At 46.0% G+C, this 14,266-nt stretch overlaps 1 protein-coding gene across 1 annotated transcript in view; it reads right to left on the bottom strand.

The window, feature by feature from the left end:
* The window catches only part of TOM1L1 (target of myb1 like 1 membrane trafficking protein), a 64,791-nt gene that overhangs the window by 2,036 nt on the left and 48,489 nt on the right, over nucleotides 1-14,266 (bottom strand). Inside the window, exons 8-13 of the mRNA XM_056862149.1 lie at nucleotides 9,120-9,253; nucleotides 8,107-8,167; nucleotides 6,724-6,844; nucleotides 5,676-5,778; nucleotides 5,137-5,197; nucleotides 3,284-3,362 (exon numbers count right to left, since the gene is read on the bottom strand). Of these exons, the coding sequence (XP_056718127.1) occupies nucleotides 3,284-3,362; nucleotides 5,137-5,197; nucleotides 5,676-5,778; nucleotides 6,724-6,844; nucleotides 8,107-8,167; nucleotides 9,120-9,253 (559 nt within the window). The remainder of the gene's footprint in view (nucleotides 1-3,283; nucleotides 3,363-5,136; nucleotides 5,198-5,675; nucleotides 5,779-6,723; nucleotides 6,845-8,106; nucleotides 8,168-9,119; nucleotides 9,254-14,266) is intronic.

Raw genomic sequence — 14,266 nt, 5'->3', positions numbered from 1 at the left:
CAGGAGGTATTATATATCCTGCAGATAGAAGCTTTTCTATCTGAAAGGATATATAATTCAGGATAATCTCTACAATTTCCTGGTCATATCCGAGGTCTAGGAACCACTGCCTCTCAATAGCCACGTGGTCAGATGTAGCCATTCCAGATCTGGATGCCACACAGGACCTTGGTGAAGCATATTCCAGCTGACAGGTAGGTGCCACGGCTCTTGAATGGAGAGCTCCTTCAGTGTTGGGTACCATGGCCAGTCTGGTACCACAAAAATGATTGTTGCATGTTCCCGGCGAAGCTTTCTCAACGCCTTTGGAATGATCGGAAGCGGAGGGAAGGCAAACAGTAGGTTGGTGGCTAAAAGAAGAGCAGTGTCCACCCATTCCACACCTGGCTGATGGTACCTCAAGAAGAACTGGGGTAGCTGGTGGTTGGCAGCCGAAGTGATTAAGTCTATCGACGGCGTTCCAAACCTTGCTGTAGACTGAGTAGGGATCTGAAGCAAAGGCTATAGTGAGAAAGGAAGAATAGCTCCATAGATAAGGAACAGAAAAAGCCTAAGCTATGGAAGAATTAAAGTCACTGCTGCAGAGAGCTGCTGCTATGCTGCACTCCCTGTGCAAGGCAGGAAGGAAAACTGAGAGTGGGAGATTCCCGTCCAGGAGATAGGAAGTGGAACTTTGGATCCTGCCTCCCTGAGCAACCAGTGGGAATAACCCCTTGGCCCACTCCCTGCTATTTAACCAGCGTGGCGCCGGGGGGGGGGCACCATCTCTCGGTCCGGCTTTCCCACCCACCCTCCCTCAGCTTCAGTTGTTATGGGTTGCTACTCTGATATGTATGCTGGTCCCTTACATCATCGCAGCTTCCATAGCTGATTTGAGCATCAGGGCAGATCCACTTGGGGGAAGCCGTGCCTCCACACCTATCTCCCCCGTTTTGGGGACCCCATAAGTCCGTGTTGGCGAACCTATGGCACGCGTGCCCGACTTGGCATGCGGAGCCCTGTCTGTCGGCACGCGCGGGTAAGTCGAGAAGCCCCCCCTTCCCTGGACTTTGAACTGCTCCGCGCTGCACAGACCAGTTCAAAGCCCCCCCTTCCCTGTGGATGAGGCCAAGCCTCGTCGGCGACAAAGGGCCACAAACCATCCGCCCCACTTGCCGCAGCAGCGTCCCACAGCCAAGCTCTCCCCCATCCGTCTCGATACTCCCGCCAATGCAATGGGTCAAAGAACACATCGGAGGCGGGGCAGGGCTGTGAATGGCGGCAGGAACAGTACCCCGGCCTTCCTGCCGGGGTGTGTCTTGGCCGGCGTGTCCACGCGGCGTCAGGCAGAGTATGCCTTCTCCCTGGTCCGGTGCGGGTGTGTGCCCGGCTTCGCCCTTGGGGAGGGTGTCGGGCTGAGTGCCCGCGCCCAGCTGGACTGCGTTGACATCCACGGCTAGCAGCAGCTTGTGGCGCTCGCCTCTGCCCGCCTGGGCTGCCCCGCGTGGCGGGCTGGGCTGCGGGGGCCGCACGTGCTCGCCGTGGGCAGCCTGAGCCCCCCTTGCCCCCTTGGGGCGAGAGAGCGGCCGGCCTCTGCGGAGTGCCCGCAGAGGGGCTCGCAGGTTGCGCGGCTGGGCGGGGGGGGCTTTGCCAGGCAGCCTCCCTCCCTCTGCCCTCGGATGGGGGGAGGAGGAGCGGGACCTGTCAGCATAGAGCTCCCAGGAGTTCCCTGGAGCGCCGCGCCGTGTGCGCCCACCAACCCTCGAGGCCTCCTCCAGAGACAACGGGTGGGCCGACCCCAGGGGCTCGCCGCAGTTGGGCTTGCAGAGCTTTGGAGGGAGCTGCCAACCCAACCCCACACCACCCCACACTCCCACAAAAGAGCCCCTCGCACCTCTCCAACGCGAGGAGCTCCATGAGGTCTTGAAAGAGCAGGGAGCCGAGCAGTTCCTTCCCTGGACTCCAAGCCCCCCCCCCTTCCCTGGACTTCCCGCCACCTGGCGGGGGCAAATTGCTGAGTTGGCACTTTGCAATAAATAAGTGGGTTTTGGGTTGCAGTTTGGGCACTTGGTCTCTAAAAGGTTCGCCATCACTGCCATAAGTGGTCTTGGGAGTGGGGGCATGCAGCCACACTCCCACCTTGGTGGCTGTAGGTGGCCTGTCTCCACCAGGTGGCAAGGGAGCCATGCACCAGCACACGCCCATGCTTATCCCTGCCTTGCCACTCTGCTGTTTTCCCCAGGCAGGTGGGCTGGGGGGAGGGTGTAACATCAGCCAGCAGGCGGGTCGCCCGATGAGGGATTTGCCCCCCATGCTGTGCCAGTGCTCCTTCTGTTGTAATCAATGGAAGCTGTGACCTACTTTCCCCAACTTGAGAGTATGTGTGCTTCCTTCTCACGCTCGCTCCCCTCCTCGCCACTGGGTCTGCAAATGAACTTCAAGTTACACAGATTATGTGTGGCAGGGGGAGCACAACTACGCCTTCCCAGCCTCCACACTTCTTACCTACAAACCTGAGGAATGGGGACATAGCATTTTGCATAGCGCAAATAGAATCCAATAGATTTAAGCTTGAAATGTGCCACAATTCTCATGGGAAGGTGCAACCTTGCACTGCACACTAAAAACAGCCTCTGTGAGCCTTGAAGTTCATCTAAATAGACCCATTACTTATTTAGAATGTTTTATGCTGCCTATCCAGCCACATGCTTGAGGAAACTAAAAGAAAAATACAATAAAACAAATCCCCCAGCAAGAAAACCATGCTAATTTACATCTTTAAAACTAGTAGCTCCTGAAAACTAAAAAGCATCTCAACAGCATAAAGTAGTCATCATTGAAGCATAAAAGCAGAGCCATAAATTCACCAAATAGGTGAGGGTTACAAAAACAAAACAGGACTAAAATGATGGGCTACAACTTCAGATAAAAGCGTGGGTGGACTTTACCCGAGTGTTTAAATGTTAACAGGGTAGACATCAGGCGGGCTTCAGGGACGAGGGCATTATACAACAGGGGTGCCACCACTGAAAAACCCTATCTCTGGTCACCCTCCCCCCCCCACCTCGCTACTGTGGACTGGACCCAAAGAGCGAGGCTTGGGATGAAGGTCATAACTGGCAGGCTGGACATTATGGGATAAGTCAGCCCTTCAGTAACCTTGGCCCCAAGCAAGGACTTGAGAGGTGAGCATCACCCCTTGGAATCATGCTTTTGTAATATTATCTGAGTTTTCTACTGACATTCGAAAAGCAGTGACAATTACTTCAAGGCAAGCACTAACTGCAAATGTTTAAGCCATTACCTGTTGCTGGGGTATCTCTTGTCCCATTAATCTGAAGGCTTACTGGATGGAGAGGCACAGGAGTTAAAAAGGAGTTTACCTACAGAAAAGAAGTGGAAGGAATCAGGTAGGGAGGAAGACGGCTTTTTCAAAACCAGTTTAATCTAACATGCTTGTTCATTCTTTACTATAGAACATTGGAAAGCAAACATGAATTACAGCTTGAATTAATGTGGACAGAAGAACAATAACCCTTCTCGTTGCTTATAACATAGTTCTCTGAATCAGTGGTCTTCAACCCTTGGGTCAAGACCCACAACAACAAGCCCTTACAGAGCCACCATTTTTTTCCAGTGTTGTCTGGAAAGACCTGCTGCTAATGTACATACTCAGAGAAAAGGGGCACCATGCCCCCTGCCTTTCTTTGCCCGTTCCCTGGCAGGAGCTGCAGACCAACAAGGTGAGGTCACTCAGCAGTGGAGAGAGCTTCTTTGTAACCCTCAAGCAGCCTTAGAGACTCTGGTGCCTCCTTCAACTCCTATCATGTGCTGCCTGGGGGTTTAAAGGTGGGGCCAGGGTCTGCAGAGCCTGAAGACCATCACTGTATATAATTCAGCTAGAACCAATAGCCAGGAATCCAAAGAGTCACTTCAGCTCAACACAAGGGCTTTGTGCTACTAAGCCTAGCAGAAGTGTGTGGGGGAGGTAAGTTTTCAGTCTCAAATGTGTGCTGCTAAGCAACAAACTTTGGGGGGGGGGATGGAAGGGAGGTTAGGGATAAAAATCCAAAACCCTTGAGGGATCACTAGGGTTGGCAATCTCCAGGTTGTGGCTGGAAATTCCACCCCCAGTATTGTGTAGTGGTTTGAGTATCAGACCAGGGTCTAAGGGACTGGAGTTCAAGTCCCCACTTAGCTATGATGTTCACCAAGTGTCATGCCCCCCCCATGGCTGAGTCCAAGGCCTTGGATGCAGAACTAGAGCAGTTGGCTGTCCCATCGGCAGCTGACCCTCATGGGAATGCAGCTGAAGAGCCTTCTGAACCAGATGCTGAATTAAAGGGGCCGTCAGACGCTTCTACGTCTAGCCAGGCTGAGGAATTCTAGTCCCCCTTGGAGGCCCGACTGCCAGAGCCAGCCAAAGACTCCTCCCCCATGGTTCACCAAAGCAGAAGCTGAATTAAAAAAATGATCAGCTTGGCTACAAAGCAGGAGAGGCATTCCAGCTGTAGAGAATGACAGTGAGTGATGACAGGACCAACCTCACTCTGATAGCTGGCCAGATTTAAGGAGCAGCGAAAATCAGCCTAGGCGTGGAAGCAGCTTACCGAATTCCAGTTTCAGCCAAGCTCCACTCTGTTTGCTATCTTGCCTGAGAACGACCTTGGACTGTTTAAAAGATGACACCTACCGCCTTGCCTATGCCCCAGACCTTGGACTGATTAACAACGACCCTTGTTGCCTAGCCTGTGATATGTAAGAGACCCCAGTCTGATTTTTTGGACTGCTTCCTAGACTTTTCCTTACCACTGCTGACCCCACTATTTCTGTGCAGCCACCCAGGCTGCAGAAGCCTCGACTTCTGTACCCTCCACTACTTCCTGCCACGCCCGCTCTCAGCTCCCTCTGCACTGTGCTGCAGTAGCAGCCCCCGCCAGCCTGCCCGGCCAGTACACCAGGCAACCTTGGGCCACAGCGTAACCTCCATCACAGGGTGAGACTAAAATGGGGAAGGAAGAACAATGTTATGCCACAAAGAGCTCCTCTGAAGAAACGTAGTAGACTTCCACTTTGCCTCTAATCAGAATCTATGCAAGTCCTTTCCTATCTGACGCTAGCTAATGAACCAGGATCAAGAAATGGTTTACTACTCACATTCTCATATTGGCTGGCAACTGGAAAGCTCTGACTTGTACTTTGTGCTTCTGTTACAAACCTGAAGGGAGAAGAAAATACACTGGAAGCCACCAAGTCATCACAGTTGAGCTGCCTGCCTTCCACTTCAAGCACATCTGACTGGCCATCCCGCCTGCCGGTTCCCTTCGTAGACTCTCTTTTCTATCCCCCTCCTTCATTTTCACACAGTCCATCATGGCAGTCTTGGCCACTTGACCTATTACACTGCTTGATGTATACGCATCCTTAAGATCCCGACATGCAACAGAAGGTAAGACATGGAAGCCACGCTCTAGTATATAAGAAATAAATAAACATACAGGGAGCTTCACTATACTAGAAGGGCTTTTATACATTTTTTTATCCATTTGGTTTCCCCCCTCTTTTGTTGTTGTTTTTCCAGAGTCTATAAACTCCCTCACACACTGAAGACTTCCCATATGAAATGGATTTCACCTCTGCTTATCAGATCTTAAAATCCATCTTGATATCTAGTTGATGGGCAAATAGTTACTTACGCAGTCTGCACAGTATTTGCAGCATGTAGTGGGTTTAGCTGAGGATAAAGTGATGGTTGCATCAGGTGGGTGCTTGGAGCAGCAACACACGACGGCTCGCAGTCTTAATAGGAACAATAAAGAATATTAAGATGGTGAGTTTTTTTACAGAACCAAAGGGTTGGCTCCAAAGGCGCTCTTCCCACTAGAGGAAGGGAGCGGGTATTTTTTGCCAATTCCCCCCTCCCATTGCAGACTGCCATTTCAGCCTCCCTCCCCCCAGTGATGTTCTTGAGGTTCCTCTGTCTATAAGGAGCAGAATTGGGGACAAGATGGGCCCAGTGAGCAAGTCCCATTACATGAGCTTCACAAAATTTGGATCCAACCCCATGAGGGCCAGAGTTTGGTAAGAGCCTTAACATGGTGTCTGTACAGGCTGGTTTAGTATTAAGGACGAACTAAACATGACTCGGTGCTTGAGCAGGGGACCTTTACCTTTACTAAACACGACAGAGTAATCGTGTGTGCTTTTCACATATTAAAGTGTGGTGAGTGTGAACTGGATGGGTGTGTATAATTTCATCACCACGAGGAATGGGCAGGTGAAGAAAGATTAACTTTCCCTTTCTTCCCCACCTTATTTCCTGTTTTTTTTCTACCTAACTGCTATAATTGTTATCAACACAGACCAATATTCCTTTGGTATGCATGTCTAGTTCAGAGGCGCATTTGTTTATTACAGTCAGCAACTTGAGGAATAATCACACTCTTGAAGAACAATCACATATGGTCTGAAACACTTGCCCTCCTTAAACGTGCCTCTTGGCTTCTAGTTCACAGCCAACACCTTTATATTATAGACATTAGTGGAATTCCTCTGATGTCTGAAATGCATCTGAGAAGATAAAAATTCTCCAGAAGAGTAAGGAAGGCTACAGTAAAAGCACTTCTGTGTCTGAAGTGTCATTTATATAATAGTTACACAGCCTGAACTCAGTTAAGTCCTTTTCCCCTGCCAGGCTAGTAAAGTTCTGGGAAGGCATGAGAGAGTTGCAAATTCCTTACTCACTTGATTCTGAAAACGGAGAAGTCACAAGGCCAGCTCCCCCAGCCTTTGGCACCGTAGTCGGAAAACTTGACTCGAGGTCAAGCAAGTCAGATGAGGGAGCAGAGGGCTGGTTGCTGTTGTCCTTAAAATGAAATGAAGAGGTCAGAGGTCATGTTACTTCTACATGCAAATCAAACTTCCAGACTCCAACAAGTAATCACAGCCAGATTCATGTTAGGTAACTGATAGTGATCTATAATTGATGCAGATCTTGGCAGCAGTAAAGACCTAATCAGATCACCTGCTTGTTGCCTGCGGTCTGATAAGCACTTGCTTTGAAATATATTTTCACAGGAGGATTCTCAGATCAAAGAGCAACCCAAACAGCACTTTATTTTGCATTGATTAGGAGTCTAGAAAAAACGCTGTGAACGTCAAGATGTCTGTGTTGGGTATTAGATAGCGAGCTTTGCTACATGTCAGACAGTTAAGGGTTAATATTGTAATTAACCAAGCGGTCAGTATGGTGACCATTGCAATCGTGCCTGCTTGTCACGTACACAATTTGCATGTTTAACTGCTTTCTATATCCTTTGTTTGGAAGTGAAAGCAGTTCTGTAGTTACCTTTTGGATACCAGCCTGCTAGGATGGAGAAGCTTTCTTGCCGTTTAAGAATGCCTACTCGAGAGTAAGCTTAGCAACTGCCAGAGGCTTCTGGCAAGGTCAGGAAAACTTAGAATGTAGGTTTATTTGTTTTTGCTCCCAGTGAACCCCAACCCTGAGTTTAGAGTAAAGATTGTTTTTATTAAGACAAACGACTTTGTCTTTCTTTTGTGTGTGTGAGAGACTCAAGCTTTATTTTCAATAGACCATGATCAACGAACGATCCGATCCCTCTGAATGGTAGCAGTAAGCCCTTAGAATCTAACAGTCTGACTACCGACAGAACAGAATAACAAAGAACTGCAAGACACATTTTAAGTCAAAATAGAAGTTAATGGTTACAATTTAGAGAAGCATTTGGGGCATTCCTGGGTAAGCAGTGTGGCTTTTTTTTTTAAAACCAATCTTTAAAACTAAACTTTTAACAAAGTTCAGAAGTAGATCTAACGTTCAGTTATGAAGTTGTGCTTGACTCTTTCCCCCTAACATGTTTGGGTACTTCTAAGGTTGAACAAATATTAATGCTTGTCCTCTATATAATGATTCAAGGTGGCTACAACTTATGCATACTTATTTGGGAGTATACCACATTGATCCCAATGGGATTTACTTTGAGTAAACATGCATAGACTCAGGAGCCACAAACATAACCAATGTATAAATGAATCAAGAAACTGAAGGGTGTAGCTGGAAAAGAAAAGGCTGTTCTGGTTCTGGAGGGATAACTGTTAATTACTCACCGCTGTGCGTTCATTTTGAATCCTTTGATTTTCCAGGAAGCGGACTCTATTTCGAGAGAACCTGTACAAAAATGATAAAGCCGATCATATAGCTATGATGAACAAACTAAGCGCAACTCTTTTTTTCCCTCTTTCTCAAAGACACTAAAGGTTAGAGAAATAAACAGATAACTTTACGTACTTCAGTACAAATAATCACTACTTTTACATTTAGGCATTTAAAGAAGATGACCAACAGTTAGCATAAAGTGGGGTTTTTTATGGCACCCTTCCTGATTTGAATGGGAGCTCTGTCTAGTCACAGATAATAGTCTCTGCAGCTTTAACATGACACAATTGGGGCCACTCCATAAGAAAAGCCAAGCCATGGATGTTACTGTCAGGAACCGTCCGGATGCCCTGGCTCTTGAATGTCAGGAACCGTCCGGATGCCCTGGCTCTTGACATCAGTCAGGCTCTTTGCTGGATCCCTGGCTCTTGACATCAGTCAGGCCTGTTGTTCACACTGCAAGTGTTTCCCTCGCTGCGGCCCCGATCTGTCCTTGACTCTCATACTAGCAACTCTGGTGTTATGGCTTGCTCACTCCCTTCCTCCTAGCCTGTGCTGTTATCTCCCTGTTCCCAGGCCTGCCTAGTACCGCACCTGGGATTGCGTTATGCTTATAGTTTAGGCCTGTAGACTGAAATGCCATTAGCAGCTTTGAACCTGTGGATTGCTTATTCTGTACCTGCGGATCCTGAATAAACGTTAACCTGCTTTGGACTGTCAGTCTGAACGTGTGACTTTTTGGGATTACCGAGGGGAGCTGGAGAATCTCACAGTTACAACAAGGAAACAAAGTGTAGGAAATATCAGTGCAACAATGGAAATCTGTCTTGTGTTGATTGTGAAATAATAGGTATCTGTTCCTGTAACTAGTTAAAATCACTTTCTCAAAGACTAGCAACAACACACTGGCAACTTTTGGTAGATATGAAGACAAGAGATCAGAACATGCACCCAGCAGCTTTACCTTTCGTGTCCCATCAGGACATTATTCAGATTTTCATTCACTTGTATCAGTTCAGTTATCACATCTTCATTCTGTACTGTTGCTAGCAGTTCCATGATCCTCTCTTGCATTACTCGACTTGTCTTGTAGAGCTTCTGCCAAGGGACAAAGGCTGAGATATTGTCCACTAGTATTTGGCTTGCAAAAGTAAAGGATGTTGAAGCAGTGCTTAAATTAAAAAGGGGAAAGGTAGGTGGGTCCTTAATGAAATCCAGAAGCCCCACCCCAATTATCTTCAATTTTAGCCCCTCCCACTAGTCCTCAAAAAAAAAAACCAAGTCTTTTTACAGAGTACTGTGCAAATTATTCATACAGAGTACATTCCATTATGGGGAAAAAGTAAAGATGCATCCCTGTCATAGAGATTGTACTGGATTTGGAAACAAAGTTATGTCTAAGTTGGTTTTGGCAGTAAATTCACATTCAGAAGCATCCCTTTTAGAGCAACTGGATGCATTATTAGTACTTTTAGAAGTTGTCCCAAAAGAGAGCAAATGCTACTTGAATTTCTTTTTTGGAGGAAAAACAACAGTGCAAACAAAAGATGCAAATATATAAGGAAGCTGCTTGCAAAAGCGGTACAGATACTGGTGTCACTGGAGCCACTGCCAGGATTTATACAGGCAGGGTTGGATCCAGCGATCTGTCAGTGAAACACATGGATGGTCACTAATCTTCTCCCATTGCCCTCCCCCAGCAGCCATTTTTGACCCTGGTGAAGTTGATTCCAAGGATCAAAGGAGCTGTCTGGAGTAACAGACATGCAAGTTAGCAGGCCACAATGAGGTGGAAGGAGAGAAAATGCACTTTCCACCTCTTTTGCCCTCAGAACTGCTGATGGAAGAAGCAGGAGGGAGTGATTTCACCCCCTTTACACACTGACAACTTTTCCATTAGTCATGGAAAAGTTTACACTGGAGAGGAGAACATGATGTCTGCCAATTCCCCCTTTTGGTTGTCTTATCTTGCACTGTATCAAATCTCACATGCAGCAACTTTGTTGCGGGGGGGGAGTTAGGGGGCTGCAGAGTGGAAGGGGCAAAAACCACTTCCACAAACTGCCTTACTATAGGATCCAACTAGAGTTGCCATACACCCACTTTGGGGCCCCTCACCTCAGGGCCATTCAGCCAGCCTGTGGGGGGGTCTTACCAGCCACGAACTGAGACCTAGCCCTCACTTCTGATGCTCTGGTATTTGGACAAAAACTCTATAGTAAAAATGGCTTCTACCGTAGAGTTTTTGCCCAAATACTAGAGTGTCCCCATGTCACCGCCGAAGTGAAGATGTCACTTCTGGCGAGCGCTGGAAGTGACGTTGATGTGTCGCTGATGGTGTGGGGGCTGGGCCTCAGATCCCCATTGGTTAAGTTCCCCCCACCCCCTCCCCCGCCAGTTTCCAGGGGATACCTGGCAACCCTAGACCCAACCCCCAATTTCCATCATCCATGAATTAGTCTAGTCTTTTTTTTAAAAAAAAAAAAAAGACAATCTTTGCTGGTGGCCACTGGAACATCTTATAGTGTCATCTCAGGCATGAACAGCCTCAAGGCTGGACAATAATATTCAAATCACCTCAGGCCTGAGGCTTAGAGATGCTTAGGCAAAGGCCTGTGCTACATTTGGTGTTTACCCTTACTCAACACCACTCTATCCAATTGGACTACGTGGGAGCAACCAATGAAGAAACTCCATAAGTTACAAAGGAGCTGTCGCTTGTAGGCACTTGATGCTTGGACAAGAATCTCTCACTTTGAAAACAAAAACACACACCACACACAGAGTTGATTCTTGCTGAGGCGGAACTGAGCTTCTGCACCAGCTGTCAGTGAACTTTTATAATTAAAGAGCCAAACAACATAAAAATTGAGAACAAGAGATCATAATGAGCCAGTATAGGAAAGACTATTTGCATAATTGAAAATATTCAAGTTAACATTGCTGGTAATTGACATGCTGATTAATAATTCATAAAGCTTCTGCAGCCCGAACACTGGTGGTTGTGAGGCTTTTATTAAGAATTGGCCCAAACAAGTTCTCACAATAAGTATTAAATATACACAGGAACACCTGCACAATTGTTTTACTACACTGGCACAAATCTATGCATGATTCACACTTGGATTATTGACAACTGATCACCTCTTTTTCTTTTTTTCAAAGCAGGCATCCTCAACATGGTGCCTGTGGGCGCCTTGGTGCCCGCCAACACCCTTCCAGGTGCCCACCGAGGGTTTTTAGAAAGTGGGAGAGGCCAGGTGGAGCTTTTCCCCAGCAAGGCTTCTGATGGGCCACTGTGTGCACAGACTTTTTAAAATGTTGCTTCAGCAGCAGATGCCACCACAGCAAAAGGATCTTCCCTGTGTGACTTAAGGTAAGCTGCAGCAGCTACTGTAGGACAGGCTCCACCTCCTGCAGCAGCCATTTTCCAAAAGTGCCCACAGGCTCAAAAACGTTGGGGAACTTTGCTCTAAAGCATCTCTAAGAAGTGCTTAATCCCTTTTTTTTTTTTTTGGCCTGCCATTCCCTTCACATAGTGGCTATTCTAGCATCTTTCTTACCCCTCCAAATTAAAAAGTCGTATTTGGTTCCATAATATGCCCCCTTTGACTCTAACGCCATAGGTTGCAGACTCCTGTTCTACAAGCACCATGCATACATGCACATTACACTGAATGCCTGAAATTTGCTGGATGTTGGCATTCACACAGCAGCCTCCACCGCCCTAAGGCACCTGTTTATTTTTACAGTTTCCCCACATTCAAATTAATTTGGGACTATCAGCATCCACTGCATTTCAGGCATTTCATTCATCACATTTCAGATATTTCCCGCAGGTTATAAGTAAAAACAATACATAGACTCTCAGCTGCTTTTGACCCCAACAGCAAAAAAGCTCATACTCTGGTTTCTCTTCAGATTGTACTCTTACTACTTTTGAGAAACAAAGCTCACCCTGATTCTAAACACATTTATGCAGACATGAGCGCCAGCTACTTTGATGGATTTGGTAACTAGGTTTAGAACAATAGAATCAGTCCATTTATCTTCTCAGAGCATTAAGTCAAGTAATACACAAAACCACCAAATGCAATGAGTCATGCTCAATCAATTCAAGTCAACAGTGCAGGCACAAGGCAGCTACTCTAAGCTAATTACAGGCCTTCTGGATCTTGGCCAGCCTAAAGATGAATTCTCATGTACAGAGAAGAGAAATATCTACTAGCTCTCTGCTAGGGAAGATCCATCCAGCATCCATTCTGTTGCTTCTATTGTTCTGGAATTTCCATGTAAAAGGCACCATCTGAATTTTTTCTGGAATTTTTTAGACTTGTTTAATTTTAGAATTTTAAATAAAGGGATTTTAAGTACAATTTATATTTTATGGTTAAGATGTATTGTTTGTGAGCCGCCCTGAGCCCATCTTTGGTCGGGAAAAGGCAGGATAGAAATCTAATACATAAGTGTGTGCTGCAGTCCTCCCCCCACCCCACACGAATAACTAGGATTTTAAAAAGTCAATTTCAGAATTGGATATGCAGATTTTTCAAAACTCTTCATTCAGCTCCTTCGTGTTACCCTTATTCATTATCCCATATTAACAACCTGCGTGTTTTCACTGTTCAAATACTGCAAAAAAATCAAAGTGATCATATTGTTGTGTTATGAAGATTTTTGTAGAGTTCTACTAGTATAGACGTGCTCATGTGTCCAGTGATAATTCATCAAACAAAAGAAGAGCCAGCATGGTATAATTGTTAGAATATTAGACTAGGATCCAGGAGACCTGGGTTTGAATCCCCGCTTGTCATGGAAGCTTGTTGGGGGGGGGGGAGGGCTTGTGCCAGTCAAAGAATCTCAGCCTAACTGACTTCCCAGGCGGAGAACGTTATAACCCACTTTTGGCTCCTACTGTGGAGAAAAGTGGGGCATAAACATAGTAAATAAATAACTAAGTAAATAAAAGAACTCTAGTACAACTGGTAATCCCATCACATCAAGGTCGCTGCTGTTGTTTCTGCAGTTTACATATTCAATGAAAAAGCTAAAGCAATGTGTGCATGCCTGACACTACAAAATTCAGAAATAAAAAAAAAACTGGAATAAAGGAGAATTCCTAATGGATTGGTTTCACTTTAGAAACAAGACCAGATAATTCAGAACACAAACTCCAGGGAGGAATTTAGAGAATTAAGAGAATTTCAGAAGCATCCTTACACTTCACATATCTAGTTAATTTAAATAAAGTTGAGTTTTACAGATTACACGCCACCTTTTCTTCAGGTTCAACCTTCGTATTACTTTTTGGCGTGGCTCTTTGTTTATGAGCTCGTTTTCTTACATCTGTTACGTGAAGCAATTTATTTCATCGGGTTGCAACCTCAAATACCAGATCTAGCCACATGACAGCACAACCAATGTCTCCACATAACTGACATAGCAAAAACTGTCTCATCAAAAAGTGTCAAAGGGGATTGGAAAGGGTGTGTGTGAATTCATGTTGGGAATGCTTACAAAAATAAAATAAAGTAGATCTTAGTTTTGTTTTGTGTTTTTAAAAAGTCACCACATCATAAAGGAATGAGGAAACCAGGCCTTATTCTGATTTAAAAATAATGGATTACCTCTCCACCTCACGACATCACTATCTTCATTAAAATATGTCTCTGGGAGGATACAGTGAAGGTACTGGTTTTCCTCAGGAAGATCTGCATCACATCTTTGAGAACTCTGGCCTTTGGCAAAGGAGAAGCACAACTACCCATTCATCAAGCACAGCATTTCAAGGCTTTCCATCTGCTTTCTCCTTGGTCAAGGTATTCTCTTGAGCCCCCTTTAAGCAAGCCACTCCCTGCTTGCTCCTTTCCCTCTTTTCTGTTTCTACTCCCTGCAGGCCACAACCAAGATTTGGGCATCAAAAGGGAGTTCTTTCTTCCTCATCATGAGGGTTACCGCACTTGTATTCTCAGCGATGTATTAAGAGTTTGAAACGTTATAAAAAATACTGTTCGCACTTTGTTTGGCCCCTTTAGCTGTGAAGACGTCTTCCAACCATTTATAAGCCGTGGTATCCAAAAACCCTTTTAAAGTGATGTTTTTTATAACGTT

The sequence above is a fragment of the Euleptes europaea genome, chromosome 1 (assembly GCF_029931775.1).
Source record: "Euleptes europaea isolate rEulEur1 chromosome 1, rEulEur1.hap1, whole genome shotgun sequence".
Classification (NCBI taxonomy): domain Eukaryota; kingdom Metazoa; phylum Chordata; class Lepidosauria; order Squamata; family Sphaerodactylidae; genus Euleptes; species Euleptes europaea.
This window is presented reverse-complemented; position numbering and strand designations above follow the sequence as displayed.